The following is a 21,229-nucleotide window of genomic DNA, read 5'->3' as shown; positions in this document are numbered from 1 at the left end:
TCAATGATCAGTCATACAGTATTTATTTCAACTACAGTACATTGTATCAATATTTTTATTACATTTTTATTTAACTAAGTCAGTTAAGAACACATTTTCATTTACAATGACGGCCGAGGAACAGTGGGTTAACTACCTTGTTCAGGGGCAGAACGACAGATTTATACCTTGTCAGCTCAGTGATTCAATCTAGCAAACTTTCGGTTACTGGCCCAACGCTCTAACCACTAGGCTACCTGCCGCCCCAATATCAAGTCCCCCCTCATTACAACCACTTATGAATAATTATAGACACTCATAATCAGTGTTATAACACATAAGTGTATTATAAGGCATTATTAAGGTCATTAAAATCATTATAATATGTACTTCATAGAAAGTTTTACTCTTTATATATTCCAACAACTCACGTGTTAGATTTATTCCTTATTAAAGGCCCTAACCTAGGAACTAAAATCTTCTCGATCCTTCTTGATGTTGCATGCAGTTATCTCCCTCCCTCCCTCCCTCCCTGCCTGCACCACTCCCTCCCTCTAACCCCACCTCTCTGGCAGAAGCAGGAAGACCATCCCACACCCCAAAACTATTTTATAAGAAAAGGAAACTGATCAGTCTCTGTGTCATCTGTCTCTGTGAGAGTGAACAACAGTCCAAATGGCTCAGCAGGGAGTTCTGCTGGACCAGGACCAGTTCTGTTGTTCTGTCTGTCTGGATCTACTGAAGGAACCAGTCACCAGCCCCTGTGGACACAGTTACTGTAGAAGCTGTATTGAGGGCTGCTGGGATCAGGATGTTCTGAAAGGGGTCTATAGCTGTCCTCAGTGCAGACAGACCTTCACTCCAAGGCCTACGCTGATGAAAAATAACATATTGGCTGAGCTGGTGGAGAAACTGAAGAAGACAGGACTCCAGGCTGCTCTCCCTCCTGCTCTGTGCTATGCTGGACCTGGAGATGTGGCGTGTGATGTCTGCACTGGGACCAGAAAGCAGAAAGCCCTCATGTCCTGTCTGGCGTGTCTGGCCTCTTACTGTGAGACTCACCTCCAACCTCACTATGAATCTCCTGCTTTCAAGAAGCACAAGCTGGTCAAAGCCACCACACAACTACAGGAGAAGATCTGCTCTCATCATGACAAACTGCTGGAGGTTTACTGTCGTACCGATCAGCAGTGTATCTGTTATCTGTGTACAATGGATGAACATAAAGGCCATGATACAGTGTCAGCTGCAGCAGAGAGGACTGAGAAACAGGTAAGACCAGAACAACTTGTTGGTGACTGTCTGATTAACAAATAATTAAGATACAGTAGGAACTAAGACTGTTTGAATATGAGATCATTCAAATAAAATTGACACACGGCAGAAGAAATTTGAACACCAGCCTTGAGTATATAGATATGTTAACCCAGATTCTCCAAATTTATCACTATTTTCTTAAGTCAAACACCATTGTTATTCGTTATCAAACACCCAATAACAATAATCATTCACATAACATAATAATATAATTTCACACAGACATTTCCTCAAAATGTTTATCCCTATTTTCTATGGGCCCTATGTCACATTACTATACTATTGATCTACTGGACAAATAAAGCTTGATAGCTCATTGAAGAGTGATTCTCCACAGAGGCAGCTGGGGAGGAGTCAGCAGAAGGTCCAGCAGAGATTCCAGGAGAGAGAGAAGGAGCTGAAGGAGCTCCAACAGGCTGTGGATTCTTTCAAGGTGAGTCTTGTTGACCAGAGGAGACACCATTTCACTTCTCTCCTCAGTCAGAGAGAGAGAGAGGGGCCCCTCTCCAATCCCACTGACCCCACTGTTGGGAAGCCTTTTCAGAGAATAGACTTCTTAATGTAACCAACGGGATATGAACACAGATCTACCGCGGGAGAAACCAGCATCTTGACCGTTACTGATTTTGAAGTCACAGGCGGGGCTACCTCATCACATAACCATGAAAAATCATGACTATCTCATGTCCCCTATACACACCTCTCTTAATTCAATTCAATTCAATTCAAATGGCTTTATGTGCATGGGAAACATATGTTTACATTGCCAAAGCAAGTTAAATAAATACTAAACAAAAGTGAAATAAACAATCAGAAATTAACAGTAAACATTACACTCACAAAAGTTTCAAAGGAATAGAGACATTTCAAACGTTAAAATTCAAGTGCAAACACAGAGTGAGCTGTGAGCCAGTCTGAGTTCTGGAGGTGAAATTGAAATGAATGAGGGAGAGTTAAGTGAGGTAGAAGGTGTGGAGAAGAGTTCAGAGCCTGGCATCAATGGACATTATAAAGAAGAATCTAGTGCAGTAGAAGTTACGTTTCTGGAGAACGTGGATCCATACCTTTTGGCAGATCCATTAGTGGTTTCAGGGTGGGTGGGAAAGGAGTTGGGTGCAGTTGAATCAGTGAAGGTAACCTAGGTAACCTGTAGTGGACTTGTGATATTTGTTTGTGTTTCTTCTGACCAGAGGGAGTGGAAGCTCCGTGTCACGCAACTTGGGTCAAGATCTGTTTCTTGCTTTGCTCTCAGGAACAGGGCACCATTGAAAGAAGTGATTTCTGGGGTAGTGTTAAGTGTGGAGGTGGAGCAATTGAAGTTGAAGACTCCTGGTGTTTGTGATGCCCGTCGTTTGGTGTGACGCAGATCCGGTGGTGAGCGTGGTGAAACAGAGGTGTCACTGTCAGTCCTTTTGAGTTTTGAATTTTTACCCAACAAAGTCATGTTAGGATATATCAGTTATCCTGTTAGAGTCTTTGTGTTGAATCCACTGAGCTGTTTCAGGTGCAACGTTTATGGTCAAGTTGCAGCAGTTTGTAGGAGGGAGATTCCAAGATGTGGGAAGTGTGCAGGAGGTCATGGGATAGAGGATTGTGTAGTTTCAGTGGATAAAGTTAGGTAATGCAACATATTGGATTCCAACCGCCGTTAAACTCCAAAGAAGAAGAAACGTTATATTATGTCTATGTACAGTGTTGTAATGATGTCTCTCTCTCATTCCATCACTTTTGTGGTAGTTGGTTGTGTGGGTCTCTGATTATGAATGGGGTGCTGACAGACAATTGTTGATGGATATTTATAGAGCTCTGATCAGGACGACAATTGATTACAGGTGTATAGTTTATGGAACAGCGGCAAAGACTTGTCTTCAGAAGCTGGACAGAATCCAGTATATAGCTTTAAGGATATGTATTGGTGCATTTAAATCAACATCTACTACCCACCACTGCGACCTGTACGCTCTCATTGGCTGGCCCTCGCTTCATACTCGTCGACAAACCCACTGGCTCCAGGTCATCTACAAGTCTCTGCTAGGTAAATCCCTGCCTTATCTCAGCTCACTGGTCACCATAGCAGCACCCATCCGTAGCACGCACTCCAGCAGGTATATCTCACTGTTCACCCCAAAGCCAATTCCTCCTTTGGTCGCCTTTCCTTCCAGTTCTCTGCTGCCAATGACTGGAACGAAATGCAAAAATCACTGAAGCTGGAGACTCATATCTCCCTCACTCGCTTTAAGCACCAGCTGTCAGAGCAGCTCACAGATTACTGCACCTGTACAGAGCCCATCTGTAAACAGCCCATCCAACTACCTCATCCCCTTACTGTATTTATTTAACTTCCTCCTTTGCACCCCAGTATCTCTACTTGCACATTCATCATCTGCACATCTACCATTCCAGTGTTTAATTGCTATATTGTAATTACTTCGCCACCATGGCCTATTTATTGCCTTACATACATTCAATAAATCCTACATATGTACCACACAAAATGCACTGCAACTGCAACGCAATGCTGCAAGGGAAAAACAGAATTTCATTGTAAGTGAATGCAATTCTGATATATCATACTGAAATAGATGGTTGGCACATACCCGTCAAATATTAAATATTTTCTGGTCATGGTTAACCATATTTTTTGCCATAAAAATATTTAAAACCTAAACAAAACGCATGTTTCTAGCCTCTTTTTCAAGATGTGGCCAATTTAAACAGCCAGAATACATGTTTTAAACTAAGAAATAACCTTATTTCAATTGTTTTATTACAGCGTAATGTTTCTAAATGGCTGTTGGGTAATTTGATATGGGTCAAAATCTATTAGTTAGTAGGCATCAAATAGAGAGAATGCTGCGCATGTTCACTGAGTTGTAAACCAAATGGATAGTTGGAGCTCATTGATTTGTAACTCTGATGCAGTTGCTACCTCAGATTATGAGCCTATCAAGTGTTGTTAATGAGGTATATAGTACCCACAGACGACCACAGGGAGGAGCAAGAGAGCTATAAACCCAAACAGTAATTCTCTTTAAATACCCTGAACCTAACAATCAATCACATGTATAAAGCCCTTTTTACATCAGCAGATATCAAAGTGCTATACAGAAACTCTAACCCTACGTATAACCTATTTTAGCTTTAACCCTAATTCTAGGGTAGGGTAGCCTAGAACTATTTTAATAATAATATTATGTTAGTAAATACCATTATGGTACTAAATATATGTTTTATTACAATAAATGCTATGTAAGCATTTGCCTTTTATTTTTTATTTTATTATAGTTATTATTGCAAGGCAATAGTAACCAGCAATTGTCGTGGGATAGGTGGGGCAGGAACGAAGGACAACGAAGCATCAGTTACAGGCTACAAGCAGCAATATGATTGACATAAAATATCAGATTTTCTAAAATGGTCACTCATTACTTTACAGTTAGCTATATATCTGGTATTAGGCCTGCGTTGCTTTTAGGAGAACCAACAAATATTAACTATTGCAGGTATTGAACCCCGGCCCCCTTGACTAGGGTGAGTCGAGGAAATTTCTGGTTGCGACAACCAATCATATCGCCGTCTGCAACCAAGAAGTAACCAAGAATTGCCCTCGCCAACCAATCCGAGACGCCAGTGCAACCAAGAAGTAACCAAGAATTGCCCTCGCCATCCAATCCGAGACGCCAGTGCAACCAAGAAGTAACCAAGAATTGCCCTCGCCAACCAATCCGAGACGCCAGTGCAACCAAGAAGTAACCAAGAATTGACCAATGAGGATAGAGCTATGGCGGGACCTTTAAACTCTAGTCAAGAGGACCATGGAAAAATGTATTTCCTTTTAAGTCATTTTGTTCGAGTTATCTTTCTTTTTTGAGGTAACGTTAGCTATGAGATATGGCGGGACCTTTAAAAGCTAGAAGAGGACCATGGAAAATATATTTCCTCAGGTAATTTTGTTGACAAATTATCTTTCATCATCATCAAAATATAAAATGCTCCAGTTCATTTTATCACTTACAACCATAAAATAACAATTTATAGCATCACAAACAATGAAGCATAAGCAGCCTGAGGAGCAGCCTTTTAATTTTTGTATGTATATTTTATTTCACCTTTATTTAACCTGGTAGGCCAGTTGAGAACAAGTTCTCATTTACAACTGCGACCTGGACAAGATAAAGCAAAGCAGTGCGACAAAATCAACAACACAGAGTTACACATAAACAAACATACAGTCAATAACACAAAAGAAAAGAAAAATAGAAAAATCTATGTACAGTGTGTGCAAGTGTAGAAGAGTAGGGAGGTAGGTAATAAATAGGCCATAGAGGTGAAAATAATTACAATTTAGCATTAATACTGGAGTGATAGATGTGCAGGTGATGATGTGCAAGTAGACATATTGGGGTGCGAAAGAGCAAGAGGGTAAGTAATAATATGGGGATGAGGTAGTCGGGTGTGCTATTTACAGGTACAGTGATCAGTAAACTGTTCAGACAGCTGATGCTTAAAGTTAGAGAGGGAGATAAGTGTCTCCAGCTTCAGAGATTTTTGCAATTCGTTCCAGTCATTGGCAGCAGAGAACTGGAAGGAAAGGCGGCCAAAGGAAGTGTTGGCTTTGGTGATGACCAGTGCAATATATCTGCTGGAGCGTGTGCTACGGGTGGGTGTTGCTATAGTGACCAGTGAGCTAAGATAAGGTGGGGTTTTACCTAGCAAAGACCTATAGATGACCTGGAGCCAGTGGGTTTGGCGACGGATATGAAGCGAGGGCCAGCCAACGAGAGCATACAGGTCGCAGTGGTGCGTAGGATATGGGGCTTTGGTGACAAAACGGATGGCACTGTGATAGACTACATCCAGTTTGCTGAGTAGAGTGTTGGGGGCTATTTTGTAAATTACATCGCCGAAGTCAAGGATCGGTAGGATAGTCAATTTTACGAGGGTATGTTTGGCGGCATGCGTGAAGGAGGTTTGTTGCGAAATAGGAAGCCGATTCTAGATTTCATTTTGGTTTGGAGTTGCTTAATGTGAGTCTGGAAGGAGAGTTTACAGTATAACCAGACACCTAGGTATTTGTAGTTGTCCACATATTTTAGGTCAGAACCGTGTAGTGATGCTAGTCGGGCGGGCGGGTACGGGCAGCAATCGGTTAAAGAGCATGCACTTAGTTTTACTAGCATTTAAAAGCAGTTGGAGGCCACAGACGGAGAGTTGTATGGCATTGAAGCTTGTTTGGAGGTTTGTTAGCACAGTGTCCAAAGAAGGGCCATATTTATACAGAATGTTGTCGTCTGCGTAGAGGTGGATCAGAGAATCACCAGCAGCAAGAACGACATCATTGATATATACAGAGAAAAGAGTCGGCCCGAGAATTGAACCCTGTGGCACCCCCATAGAGACTGCCAGAGGTCCGGACAACAGGCCCTCCGATTTGACACACTGAACTCTATCTGAGAAGTAGATGGTGAACCAGGCGAGGCAGTCATTTGAGAAGCCAAGGCTATTGAGTCTGCCGATAAGAATGTGGTGATTGACAGAGTCGAAAGCCTTGACCAGGTCGATGAATACAGCTGCACAGTATTGTCTCTCATTGATGGCGGTTACGATATCGTTTAGGACCTTGAGCGTGGCTGAGGTGCACCCATGACCAGCACAGAAACCAGATTGCATAGTGGAGAAGGTACGGTGGGATTCAAAATGGTCGGTGATCTGTTTATTAACTTGTCTTTCGAAGACTTTAGAAAGCCTGAGGGGCCTCGCTGATGACCTCTGTGTTGGTTAGGGATGAGCAAGATCTATGGGCTGGAGAGAGTCATGGGGGAGGTCCAGGAGGCTCTGCCTGACCCAGTGAGGAGGGGGCTGGAGCAACCTGAGGAAGGGCAACCACCGTTTCCACCACTGCAAGTGACAGCAGAGACTGGGGACGGGCAGGAGAGTCCAGAGAACTTACTGACTTTTAACACTCTGAGCCTGGGAGAGTTTTCAGAGGTGGGGGGTAAGGTGCTGTACACCCTCAGTGTCAAGGTTAAACACATCAGGAGCTTAGCAGGAGTGAAGGGGCATCAGTGGCAGGGGGTTGTGGGGGCTGAGAGTATGGCAGGGTATAGGTGGAGGGTGCTCTATAAGCTCCCAGTGCTGGAAAGGTCAGGGGTCATCCAGTGGAGGGTATTACATGGAGCCCTGGACTCCAATAGCTGGTTGGCTCGGGATGACCTGGGAGTTGGGGAGGGGTGTCCGTTTTCTGCAATGACAGACTGTTCATCATGTTTTGTCTGTGTTGCCAGGGTAATGCCATTACTGTTGACGCCTTAGGGTTGAGTTTGAGTTTCACAAAATGATCAACGGTGTGGAGATGTTTCAGGAGGTATGGGGGCTCAGGGGGGCTGTCTGTATGGCTGGAGAGGAGGGGTTGGATGTACGGTTGGAATGTGGTGCTGGATGGTGTATTGTACTGTGGTGTTGGGTGCTGTATAATGTGGTTGTGTGGAGGTTGTGGTGGCACGCAATGTGTTTTTAGGAGGGAGGGGTGTTAGTGTAACGAGCCATCCTCATTACACTAAGACAAGTCAGTCTCTCTCTCAAATCAATTCAATTCAAGTGGCTTTATTGGCATTGGAAACATATGTTAACATTGCCAAAGCAAGTGAGGTAGATAATACACAAAAGTGAAATTAACAATAAAAATTAATAGTAAACATTACACTCACAGAAGTTCCAAAAGAATAAAGACATTACAAATGTCATATTATGTATATATACAGTGTTGTAACGATGTACAAATGGTTAAGGGAAAATAAATAAGCATAAATATGGGTTGTATTTACAAAAGTGTGTTTGTTCTTCACTGGTTGACCTTTTCTTGTGGCAACAGGTCACAAATCTTGCTGTTGTGATGGCACACTGTGGTATTTCACCCAGTAGATATGGGAGTTGATCAAAATCGGGTTTGTTTTCAAATTCTTTGTGGATCTGTGTAATCTGAGGGAAATATGTGTCTCTGATATGGTCATACATTGGGCAGGAGGTTAGGAAGTGCAGCTCAGTTTCCACCTAATTTTGTGGGCAGTGTGCATATAGCCTGTCTTCTCTGGAGAGCCATGTCTGCCTACGGCGGCCTTTCTCAATAGCAAGGCTATGCTCACTGAGTCTGTACATAGTCAAAGCTTTCCTTAAGTTTGGGTCAGTCACAGTGGTCAGGTATTCTGCCACTGTGTACTCTCTGTTAAGGGCCAAATAGCATTCTAGTTTGCTCTGTTTTTTTGTTAATTCTTTCCAATGTGTCAAGTAATTATTTTTTTGTTTTCTCATGATTTGGTTGGGTCTAACTGTGTTGCTGTCCTGGGGCTCTGTGGAGTGTGTTTGTGAACAGAGCCCTAGGATCAGCTTGCTTAGGGGACACTTCTCCAGGTTCATCTCTCTGTAGGTGATGGCTTTGTTATGGAAGGTTTGGGAATCGTTTCCTTTTAGGTGGTTGTAGAATTTAACGGCTCTTTTTCTGGATTTTGATAATCAGCGGGTATTGGCCTAATTCTGCTCTGCATGCATTATTTGGTGTTCTACATTGTACACGGAGGATATTTTTGCAGAATTCTGCATGCAGAGTCTCAATTTGGTGTTTGTCCCATTTTGTGAATTCTTGGTTGGTGAGCAGACCCCAGACCTCGCAACCATAAAGGGCAATGGGTTCTATAACTGATTCAAGTATTTTTAGCCAGATCCTAATTGGGATGTTGAGTTTTATGTTCCTTTTTATGGCATAGAATGCCCTTCTTGTCTTGTCTCTCAGATCGTTCACAGCTTTGTGGAAGTTACCTGTGGTGCTGATGTTTAGGCCGAGGTATGTATAGTTTTTTTGTGTGCTCTAGGGCAACAGTGTCTAGATGGAATTTGTATTTGTGGTCCTGGTGACTGGACCTTTTTTGGAACACCATTATTTTGGTCTTACTGAGATTTACTGTCAGGGTCCTGGTCTGACAGAATCTGTGCAGAATATCTAGGTGCTGCTGTAGCAGGCCCTCCTTGGTTGGGGACAGAAGCACCAGATCATCAGTAGACATTTGACTTCAGTTTCTAGTAGGGTGAGGCCGGGTGCTGCAGACTGTTCTAGTGCCCACACCAATTCGTTAATATATATATTGAAGAGGGTGGGGCTTAAGCTGCATCCCTGTCTCGCCCCACGGCCCTGTGGGAAGAAATGTGTGTGTTTTTTGCCTATTTTAACCGCACACTTGTTGTTTGTGTACATGGATTTTATAATGTCGTATGTTTTTCCCCCAACACCACTTTCCATCAATTTGTATAGCAGACCCTCATGCCAAATTGAGTCGAAGGCTTTTTTGAAATCAACACAGCATGAGAAGACTTTGCCTTTGTTTTGGTTTGTTTGTTTGTCAATTCGGTTGTGCAGGGTGAATACGTGGTCTGTTGTACGGTAATTTGGTAAAAGCCAATTTGACATTCGCTCAGTACATTGTTTTCACTGAGGAAATGTACGAGTCTGCTGTTAATGATAATGCAGAGGATTTTCCCAAGGTTGCTGTTGACATATATCCCACGGTAGTTATTGGGGTCAAATTTGTCTCCACTTTTGTGGATTGGGGTGATCAGTCCTTGGTTCCAAATATTGGGGAAGATGCCAGAGCTAAGGATGATGTTAAAGAGTTTTAGTATAGCCAATTGGAATTTCTTGTGTGTATATTTGATCATTTCTCTCTCTCTCTCTCTCTCTCTCTCTCTCTCTCTCTCTCTCTCTCTCTCTCTCTCTCTCTCTCTCTCTCTCTCTCTCTCTCTCTCTCTCTCTCTCTCTCTCTCTCTCTCTCTCTCTCTCTCGGTGCATGCTGGGTGTTTTTGGAGTCTGAGTGTTTGGTGTGGAAAGCTCTATCCTAACTAACTTTCTTGATTCTTTTCTTTACATGTTATTTTCTATGGTGGAGGGTTAATGCAATATTTGTTTTTAGCGGTATCCAAAGTTTTTTTTCAAAGTTAGGGTGGAAGAGGACAGAGTAACTTTCCTGGGGGTTGGAAGGTGTAGTGTGCGCGATGGCTTCTCAGCCTAGCGCGGAGGAGACGCTGTCGATTCAGCATGGATTCAGGTGTGTTCCTGAGAACGGAGTTAAGGTGGAGGAGGTTCTGCTCGCGGTCGGTGAACAGGTAGGAGCTGAGTTTATACATTCTGCTTCTAGAATGAACAAAGCTGTGGTTGTGTTCATGAAAAGGGCTAATTTGGTCGGTAGGCTAATTGCTAGCGGAATATTTGTAAGGGATGTGTTGGTGTCAATTTCACCTCTCTCTACCCCTTCAACGAGAGTTGTAGTGGCAAATTTGCCTCCGTTTATCACGGATGATCAAATTAGGAAAGAGCTGAGTCGTTTTGGTAAGTTTGCTAGCGGTTTCCGTGTACTGTCAGCAGGGTTTCAGGCAGATGCCGTTAAACACGTTGTTTCGTTCCGGAGGCAAGTGTTTATGTTTCTGAACAACAACGAGCAACAGCTAAATGTGCACTTTAAAGTGAGACATGGGGAGGGGCTCTATGCAGGTTTTGCCAGCACAGATAGTCTACGGTGTTTTGAATGTGGGGATTTGGGGCACAAGAGTTTTGCGTGCCCACACAAAGGCTGTAGACAAGGTGAGGGTACAAGCGCCAGTGGGGGAAATCGAGGTCAAAGTGCAGGGGGTAAGGAGATGCAGACAGCAGAGGCTGGGCCTAGTCAGGTTAGAGATGGTGGTGTAGATGAGGCTGGGCCTAGTCAGGCTAGAGATGGTAGGGTAGTGGAGGCTGGGTCTAGTCAGGCTAGAGATGGTGGAGAAGCAGAGGCTGGGTCTAGTCAGGCTAGAGATGGTGGAGAAGCAGAGGCTGGGTCTAGTCAGGCTAGAGATGGTGGGGAAGCACAGGCTGGGTCTAGTCAGGCTAGAGATGGTGGGGTAGCTGAGGCTGGGCCTAGTTATGCTATGGAGGGTGGTGTAGAGGGTGCTGGGTCTAGGCAGGCTATGGATGGTGGTATAGCAGAGGCTGAGTCTAGTCAAGCTATGGATGGTGGGGTAGCTGAGGCTGGCCCTAGTCATGCTATGGAGGGTGGTGCAGATGATGCTGGGCCGAATCACGCTATGGAGGGTGGTGTAGATGATACTGGGTCTAGTCAGGTTATTCTAGTGGATGAGGAGAGTATAGTGGGGAAGAGTAAGAGAGTAGGGGGGAGGAGGAGGGTGTCAAGAGGAAAAGGAAAAAGGGTGTGGACAAAGGCACCATGGAAATGTTGCCTGTTGCTGTGGGTGAGGCCCTAACCAGAGAGAAAGGGCAGGTGGTCAGGGTGGGAGATAGAGAAGAGGAGGAAAGTGAGTCTGAGGAAGAGGATGAGGAGTTATTTTTTTCAGACTCCTCTTCAATTGGCCCGGAGCTGACAGCCAGTCAACCAGAGGGGTCTAAGTACACGTTGAGAGAACTGACAAGGTTCCTGAATGAGACTAAGGGGAAAAAAGTTAATCTTGAGGCTTTTTTTCCTGATACTAGAAAGTTTGTAAGATCAGTACAACATGCTATGAGAAATGAGGGGCATGGTGTCCTCTCACCCAGGAAACGTTTTAGGTTGAGGAAGTGGGTCACAACAGTGCGTAAAGGTTTACCTTCAGACACTGTTTAAATGTTTAATTTCTTACTGACACTGGGGCTTTTTGAGCTTTGCTATTGGTCTATTTCTCTGCTGGCTTTTCTCCCACTTCTTATGGAGACTCTTCGGGTAGGCTCGCTCAATATAAATGGCGCCAGAGATGCGGGAAAGAGGAGTGTGTTGGGTGAATATGTAAAACAAATAAAAGTACAGGTGATGTTTCTGCAGGAGATGCATAGTGATGTGGTGAATGAAGTTGATTGGGGGCTCTGGTGGAAAGGGGCAAGTGTGTTGAGCCATGGGACAAATCTTAGTGCAGGGGTGGCAGTCCTTTTTGCACCGGGTCTGGCTGTAAAAATTTGCTCCTCAAAGGAGGTGTGTAGGGGCAGGTTGCTTGTTGTTAAAGCAGAAATTAACAACATGGGTTTTGTCTTTATAAATGTGTATGCGCCTAACACAGGGAGAGAAAGAGGGGTTCTATTTGGGAGTCTTAGACAGGAACTCTCACAAGTAGCGCCTGAGGAGACGCTGGTGATCGGAGGTGACTGGAACTGTACAATGGATTTTACAAAAGACAGAAATGGGGAAGAGCCTCATTCAGTGTCAGTGGGAGTGGGAGTGTTAAGGGACATCTTTAATCAGTTTGACCTAGTGGATGTTTGGAGAACTAAACATCCAAACACAAGACAGTATACGTGGGTGAAGGTTTTTGGGGCTAGGGTGAGTGCAGCTCGACTTGATCGTTTTTACATGTCCAGGAATCAGAGCAATAGGCTGCTGGGTGCTACCATTCTCCCAGTGGGTTTTTCGGATCACCACATAACCATGGCTCGGCTGTCTATTTCACCAGGGCCCCGGCAGGCATCTTATTGGAAGTTCAATGTAAAGCTCTTACAAGATGCCACTTTTTGCTCAGGTTTCCAGACTTTTTGGGAAAGATGGGGGCAGCGAAGAGAGGAGTATGAGTCTCTGAGTCAATGGTGGGATGTGGGGAAAGTGCAAATTCGGCTTTTCTGTCAACAGTACACAGCTCTCTCATCCTCAGAGGCTAGGAGAGTATTGGGGGAACTAGAGCGGTGTATTAGTGAGATGGAGGTAGAGATGGTGGGGCAAGGCAATGTAGGCCTCCAGGCTAACTTAGCCGAATTACGTAGGGACCTGGGTAGTTTTTTCCAGGTTAAAGCAAAGGGAGCACTTGTAAGAGCTAGGTTCTCCATGCTCAAGGAGATGGATGCTCCCAGCTCCTTCTTCTTTGGTTTGGAAAGACAGAGCAGTGAAGCCAAGGGTATGCATTGTCTACGGCTGTCTGATGGGCGGGTGACCTCTGTGGTGGGGGAGATGCGGGAGCGGACTGTGGAGTTTTATACTGAATTGTATAGGGCAGAAATGTGTGATCCTATGTGTGCTCAGGTCTTGTTCGCAGGACTCCCTAAGCTCTCTCGGGCACAGAGAGATGAAATGGACATTCCTCTGTTGTCACATGAACTGGCAGAGGCCGTAACCCAGATGTCCCCCGGTCGTGCACCCGGGGTCGATGGACTTCCAGTGGAGTTTTACAAAAAATTCTGGGGAACTATTGGACAGGATTTCTTTTACGTGTTGCGTGAATGCGTCGAGGTAGGAGAGTTGCCGATGAGCTGCCGTCGGGCGGCTCTGACTCTCCTGCCCAAAAAAGGGTACTTGTGTGAACTTAAGAACTGGAGGCCTGTGGCATTACTCTGTGCGGACTACAAGATATTTGCCAAGGTCCTCTCTAACAGACTGAAGTCCCATCTGGACTCTATAATACACAAGGACCAGACATATTGTGTACCGGGACGCTCAATCACGGACAACTTGTTCTTGATTAGGGACATGTTGGACTTGTCGAGAGGTTCTAATGTGAACTTTGGACTGGTCTCTTTAGATCAAGAGAAGGCTTTTGATAGAGTGGATCATGAGTATCTGTTTAATGTGATGTCTGTGTTTGGGTTTGGGAAGAGCTTTGTGAACTGTGTGAAGCTGTTGTATGCTGGGGCGTCATGTATGGTTAAGGTGGGGGGGGGGCTCAGTAGGCCTGTCTGGGTGAGACGGGGCATTAGACAAGGATGCCCTCTATCTGGGCAGCTGTACACACTAGCCATTGAGCCTTTTTTAGGACTGCTACGCAGGAGACTGCGGGGAGTGTGCTGGACAGCCATGGAGGTGGTGACAGGAATAGCAGTCTCAGCATATGCAGATGATGTTTCTGTGATGGTCAGGGATGGGCAAGATATGCAGGAACTAGAGACCAGTCTGAAGGTGTACGAGGGAGCTTCATCAGCTAAGGTAAACTGGGGAAAGAGCAAAGCTCTGTTATGTGGGGCATGGGGGGATAGGGCTCCTCCTCTGCTTCCAGGATGTTTGCAGTGGGGTTGTGAAGGGCTTAAAGTGTTGGGGGTGTACCTGGGCTCGGAGAGGTGGGTCAGCAAGAACTGGGAGGGGCTGTCACAGGCAGTGGTGTCAAGACTGGCCAGGTGGAGGTGGCTCCTGTCCCAAGTGTCATATAGAGGGAGGGTGCTGATAATCAACAACCTGGTGGCATCTTCCTTGTGGCATAAACTGGCTGTCCTCAACCCCCCCGCCGGTCTGCTTGCAGACCTGCAACGCAAGCTGGTGGACTTCTTTTGGTCGGGACATCACTGGCTGAAGGCAGCAGTGTTGTACATGACCGTCCACGAAGGAGGACAGGGCCTGGTGGAACTGGAGAGCAGGATGGCTGCTTTCCGGCTAAAGGCGGTGCAGAGACTGCTGTACCATACTGATGTTGGCTGGAGGGAACCAGCATGCGCGCTGCTGAGGAGAGCTGGCGGATTAGGGTTGGACCGGCAGCTGTTCCTCATGAAGCTGGAGAGGCTGAGTACAGCAGGTCTCTCAGAGTTTTACTCTGCGGTGCTGAGGGCCTGGCAGCTGCTAAGGCCCACACGAGAAGGGGGTGTGGAGCCTGGGCAGTGGGTGTGGGAGGAGCCTATTTTCCACAACCCAGCCATCCCTTTGAGATCGGTTCAGTCGGCCACCCTGCAGAGGCAACTGATGGCAGGGGGTTTACAAAGGCTAGGTGACCTGAGACTGCTGGGAGAGGAGGGGTGGAAAACCCCGGAGGTCTTGGCGCAACAAACAGGAATAACGTCGCTTAGGCTGCTGGAGAGATTCCTGGAGGAGGTCCAGGAGGCACTGTCTGAGCCGGTAAGGGGGGTGTTTGAGAGGCCAAAGGGAGAGGGGCCACCAATGTTTCCGCCACTGCAGGTGACGGCAGAGACTGGAGACTGGCAAGGGGGTCTGGAGGACTTGTTAGATTTTAACACTCCGAGCCTGGGGGAGTTTGAGGGGGTGGGAGGTAAAGCCCTCTACAACCTCTGCGTTAAGGTTAGGAACATTAGAAGCCTAACAGGAGTGAAGGCACATCAGTGGCAGGGGGTATGTGGGGCGGAGAGTATGGTGGGTTTTAGATGGAGGGCGCTCTACAAACCCCCAGTACCAAAGAGGTCAGGGGACCTCCAGTGGAGGGTTCTTCATGGAGCCCTGGCCACTAACAGCTGGTTGGCACGGGTTGATCCGGGAATTGGGCAGGGGTGTCCTTTCTGTCAAATGAAAGAAACTGTGATTCATGTGTTTTCTGTGTGCACCAGGTTAATGCCATTAATGTCTCTGTTGGAATGTCTGTGTGACAGGTTGGGGGTGGTTTTTGCTGTTGGGATGTTTATAATGGGATACAGGTATTCGAGTAAGGAGAAAGAAAAATGTGTTTTGTTGAATTTTCTGTTTGCTCAGGCAAAATTAGCTATTTGGCTAACAAGGAGAAACAGGGTCAAAGGTGGGGGGATAACAGACCCTTTACTACTGTTTAATGGGATGGTCTCTGCGCGCCTTAGGGTTGAGTTTGAGTTCTATAAACTGATCAAATGTGTGGAGATGTTTGAGGAGATATGATGTGTTGGGGGGGCTGTCTGTATTGCTGGGGAAGATGTTTTGGATATACGGTTGTAGGAGAGGGTATTGTTTTTGTGTATGGTGATTTGTATCATGTGGTAGATGGAAAGGTGAGTATGGTACATGTATGCAGTACAGGATATATTTTTTTATTTTAGGGGGGGGGGGGGGGGGGGGTGAGTGTTAAATGAAATGAGAATGTTTCAATAAAGAAAGACCAAAAGTCAAAGTCTCTCTCTCTCTCTCTCTCTCTCTCTCTCTCTCTCTCTCTCTCTCTCTCTCTCTCTCTCTCCAAGAGAAGGCTCAAGTGAGTCAAGCTGAAGGACTCCTGGATCAACTGAAGCAGGAGATAGCTGAGCTGAGGAAGAGAAGCACTGAGCTGGAGCAGCTCTCACACACAGAGGATCACATCCATTTCCTCCAGGTAACTAAACTGCCTTGTTATGTGATATGAAATTAACTTAATGTGAAACTATTCATCTCAATCATTATGTTGTCCTGTCTGTCTGTCTGTCTGTCTCCCTCTGTCTCTCTCTCTCTCTGTGTCTCTGTCTCTCTTTGTCTGTCTGTCTCTCTCTCTGTCTCTCTCTCTGTCTGTCTTGGTCTCTGTCTCTGTGTCTCTCTTTCTGTCTCTGTCTGTGTCTGGCTGTGTCTGTCTTTCACTTTGTCTCTTTCTGTCTCTCTCTTTCTGTTTCTGTCTCTGTCTGTCTGTGTCTCTCTGTCTCTCTCTCCCTGTGTGTGTCTCTCTGTGTCTCTCTCTGTCCCTCTCTCTCTGCCCCTCTCTCTCTGTCTCTCTCACTCTGTCTCTCTCTCTCTCTGTGTCTCTCTCTCCAGAGTTATCAGTCTCTCTCCAGTATCAGTGTATCTTCAGACTTACCCAGCATCGTTGTCCGTCCTCTTCAGTACTTTGGATATGTGAGTAAGACTGTGTCTGAACTTAGAGAGAAACTAGAAGACTTCCTTAAAGGAGAATGGACCAAGATTTCCACTACAGGTATGTTGAAAATAATAAGAACATCAACTTTAGACCATTGAAAGTTCCCTACTAGTCATATACATGTGGAATATGGTATGATGATAACATTCCCTCTCTCTGTCAATGTGTTTGTGTGTCTGTAGTGAATATAGTGGAGGTTGTACTGCCTCCAGAGCCCAAGACCAGAGAAGAGTTGTTACAATGTGAGCCTCTTTATTGTGAAGTAACTAACAGTCTCTTTTTACTGACACTCCTAACAATCCCTCTCGAAATATATAGCAATAGTAGATCTAATCAAAGACTGGGTATCTATCTGACTCCTCATATTTCTCTGATTTGATCTCTGCTGTGCTTTAACCTTTCTCGCCCCGGGGTTCCGCTAGCGGAACACCCACAACATTCCGCTGCCTTCGCAGAGCGCGAAATTCAAAAAAAAAGTTTTTTAAATATTTAACTTCCACACATTAACAAGTCCAATACAGCAAATGAAAGATAAACATCTTGTGAATCCAGCCAACATGTCCGATTTTTTTAATGTTTTACAGCGAAAACACAATATATATTTATGTTAGCTCACCACAATAGCCAAACACACAACGCTATTTATCGACCGCATAGGTAGCTTTCAAAAAACTGACAAAATATAGATATAATTAGTCACTAACCAAGAAACAACTTCATCAGATGACAGTCTTATAACATGTTACACAATCCATTTATGTTTTGTTCGAAAAATTTACATATTTGAGGTGTAACGGCAGTCTAAGTCGTCCTCCTCATCGGACGAGGAGAGGCGAGAAGGATCGGAGGACCAATGTACAGCGTGGTAAGTTTCCATGATTTAATAACATGAAAACAATATACAATTACAAAATAACAAAACAAACTAACCGTCACAGTCCCGTGTGGCACAAACACTGACACAGGAAACAACCACCCACAATCCCCAACACAAAACAAGCCACCTATATATGATTCTCAATCAGGGACAACGATTGACAGCTGCCTCTGATTGAGAACCATATTAGGCTGAACACAGAAACAGACAAACTAGACACACAACATAGAATGCCCACCCAGCTCACGTCCTGACCAACACTAAAACAAGCACAACACATAAGAACTCTGGTCAGGACGTGACATGAGGTATAAATCATAGTTTTACATTGTAGCTACAATCACAAATAGCACCGAAGCAGCCAGACTAATTACAGAGAGCAACGTGAAATACCTAAATACTCATCATAAAACATTTATGAAAAATACATGGTGTACAGCAAATGAAAGATAAACATCTTGTGAATCCAGCCAATATTTCCGATTTTTTAAGTGTTTTACAGCGAAAACACAATATAGCATTATATTAGCTTACCACAATAGCCAAACACGCAACCGCATTTATCAGCAGCAAAAGGTAGCGATCGCAAAAAAACAGCAAAAGATATCAAATTAATCACTAACCTTGACCAACTTCATCAGATGACAGTCCTATAACATCAGGTTATACAATACACTTATATTTTGTTCGAAAATGTGCATATTTTGAGCTGCAAACCGTGGTTATACATAGTTATACATAGCATCGATTCACCAGAATCTCCGGAGATATTTTGGACAGTCACCTAATCTAATCAAAGAACTCATCATAAACTTTACTAAAAAATACATGTTGGACAGCAAATGAAAGATACACTAGTTCTTAATGCAATCGCCGTGTTAGATTTAAAAAAATAACTTCACCATAACAAACAGCTTACGTTATAGCGAGACAGCGCCCGCAAAAAGGAAGGAAAATAGGACTAAACATTTTCCACGGAAATATGAAATAACATCATAAATGGTTCTTACTTTTGCTGAGCTTCCATCAGAATCTTGTACAAGGAGTCCTTTGTCCAGAATAAATCGTTGTTTGGTTTTAGAATGTCCTCTTCTCCTGTCGAATTAGCAACCTTAGCTAGCCAAGTGGCGCGAAGATGTCCATCTTCACCTAACGCAGAGAACGGAAAACTCCAAAACTCCCGATAAACGTTGAATAATCTGATAAAACTATATTGAAAAAACATACTTTACGATGATATTGTCACATGTATCAAATAAAATCAAAGCCGGAGATATTAGCCGTCTACACCGAACGCTTTTCAGAAGCCAATGCTGATGTCCTTCCCGCGCCTTGGTAGACAAAGGAAATTGTGGTCACGTCATTCCAAGAGCTCTTGTTCGACCTCAGATCAAGCTAGTCACCCCATTCCACCTCCCACTTTCTATCGACATCTAGTGGAAGGCGTATGAAGTGCATGTATATCCATAGGTTTCAAACAATTGAATAGGAAGGCCCTGGAACAGAGCCTCGATTTCAGATTTTTCACTTCCTATCAGGAAGTTTGCTGCAAAATGAGTTCTGTTTTACTCACAGATATAATTCAAACGGTTTTAGAAACTTGAGAGTGTTTTCTATCCAATAGTAATAATAATATGCATATTTTACGATCTAGAATAGAGTACGAGGCCGTTTAAATTGGGCACGATTTTTCCCCAAAGTGAAAATAGCGCCCCCTACACACTAACAGGTTAATCAAAGACAGGGTAGATACAGTATCTGACTTAACTTATTGTTCTAACTCCCTTCATTGGTCTCTGCTCTGCTCTTCTCCCAGATTCCTGTCAGCTCACACTGGACCCAAACACAGCATGCACACACCTCTCTCTGTCTGAAGGGAACAGAAAGGTGACCACTACACGCCAAGTCCTACCATATCCTGATCATCCAGACAGATTCACCAACCAGTGCCAGGTTCTGTGTAGAGAGGGTCTGTCTGGAGGCTGTTACTGGGAGGTGGAGTGGAGTGGGGTGTATGTTATTACAACGGTCTCATATAAAGATATCAGCAGAACAGAGGCAGATAATGCATTTGGACTCAATAACAAGTCCTGGAGTTTACAGCACTCTAGTGATGGTTATTGTTTCAGACACAATAATGTTGTGACTAAAGTATCAGGCCCTCAGTCCTCCAGAGTAGGAGTCTACCTGGATCACAAGGCAGGTACTCTGTCCTTCTACAGTGTCTCTGACACAATGACCCTCCTCCACAGAGTCCAGACCACATTCACTCAGCCCCTTTATGCTGGGTTTAATCTCATTGGTACTGCTGAGCTGGTTAAACTGTAGTAGGGTCCACATAGATACTAGTCATGCTGGTGTAGTCTATAGCTGAGCTGGTTAAACTGTAGTAGGGTCCACATAGATACTAGTCATGCTGGTGTAGTCTATAGCTGAGCTGGTTAAACTGTAGTAGGGTCCACATAGATACTAGTCATGTTGGTGTAGTCTATAGCTGAGCTGGTTAAACTGTAGTAGGGTACACATAGATACTAGTCATGCTGGTGTAGTCTATAGCTGAGCTGGTTAAACTGTAGTAGGGTCCACATAGATACTATTCATGCTGGTGTAGTCTATAGCTGAGCTGGTTAAACTGTAGTAGGGTCCACATAGATACTAGTCATGCTGGTGTAGTCTATAGCTGAGCTGGTTAAACTGTAGTAGGGTCCACATAGATACTAGTCATGCTGGTGTAGTCTATAGCTGAGCTGGTTAAACTGTAGTAGGGTCCACATTGATACTGGTCATGCTGGTGTAGTCTATAGCTGAGCTGGTTAAACTGTAGTAGGGTCCACATAGATACTATTCATGCTGGTGTAGTCTATAGCTGAGCTGGTTAAACTGTAGTAGGGTCCACATAGATACTAGTCATGCTGGTGTAGTCTATAGCTGAGCTGGTTAAACTGTAATAGGGTCCACATAGATACTACTCATGCTGGTGGTGATGGTCCCCAGATGTGATGATTCATTCTGCTCTGTTTTATGTACAATGATTTAACTGATTTGATCTACAGATGTTCTGAATTAAAATTCAATCCTTTCATTTTGATTTGTACGTGTATACTTTCACTTTGATTGATTTGAATTTTAAGAGATTTAAGGTGCTTATATATAATAAAATAAAAAATTAATCTTGTATATTTCCATGAATCATGATGTCTGGTGTTGATGTATATTAGTTCTCATTCAGAACCATTGATATGTTTTCTCAGTTGGTTCTCTGTCTCTATGTAATTCACTTCAGTATCATTGAACAGCTTGTAGGCTCGGCCCTAATTGATGTGTTCTCTGTCACCTGGAGCTGCATGGAAAATGGTCCAGGAACAAAAGGACAATTCAGGACTAGTCAGCCCACTACAACCTGGTATCACTTACTTTCTACTAAACTATATGGTCTGGTTTCCCAGACACAGATTAATCCTAGTCCTAGAATAAAAAGTATGTTCAATGTAGATGTCCGGGAAACCGGCCCTAAATGTGTCATCTTTCATCCTCCCATACTGCTCAGTCCAGCAACATTAAACCTGT

At 44.4% G+C, this 21,229-nt stretch overlaps 1 protein-coding gene across 1 annotated transcript; it reads left to right on the top strand.

The window, feature by feature from the left end:
- Window positions 1-638: 638 nt before the first annotated feature.
- Window positions 639-20,750, top strand: LOC139577973 (tripartite motif-containing protein 16-like). The gene is made up of 7 exons (XM_071405092.1): window positions 639-1,251; window positions 1,634-1,775; window positions 7,079-7,387; window positions 16,145-16,272; window positions 16,683-16,842; window positions 16,998-17,027; window positions 19,479-20,750. The coding sequence occupies exons 1-7, from the start codon at window positions 655-657 to the stop codon at window positions 19,988-19,990; spliced, it is 1,878 nt and encodes a 625-aa protein (XP_071261193.1). The 5' UTR covers window positions 639-654; the 3' UTR covers window positions 19,991-20,750.
- Window positions 20,751-21,229: the final 479 nt, after the last annotated feature.

The sequence above is a fragment of the Salvelinus alpinus genome, chromosome 6 (genome assembly GCF_045679555.1).
Source record: "Salvelinus alpinus chromosome 6, SLU_Salpinus.1, whole genome shotgun sequence".
NCBI classification, from domain to species: domain Eukaryota; kingdom Metazoa; phylum Chordata; class Actinopteri; order Salmoniformes; family Salmonidae; genus Salvelinus; species Salvelinus alpinus.
This window is presented reverse-complemented; position numbering and strand designations above follow the sequence as displayed.

Bases quoted from the DNA above. Each gene is read 5' to 3' on its own strand.
- LOC139577973 (XM_071405092.1), top strand. From the start codon at position 655: ATGGCTCAGCAGGGAGTTCTGCTGGACCAGGACCAGTTCTGTTGTTCT. The intron at 1,776-7,078 runs GTCAGAGAGAGA...TGTGTTGGTTAG, and splicing joins CCATTTCACTTCTCTCCTCA to GGATGAGCAAGATCTATGGG. The intron at 16,843-16,997 runs GTATGTTGAAAA...TACTGCCTCCAG, and splicing joins GACCAAGATTTCCACTACAG to AGCCCAAGACCAGAGAAGAG.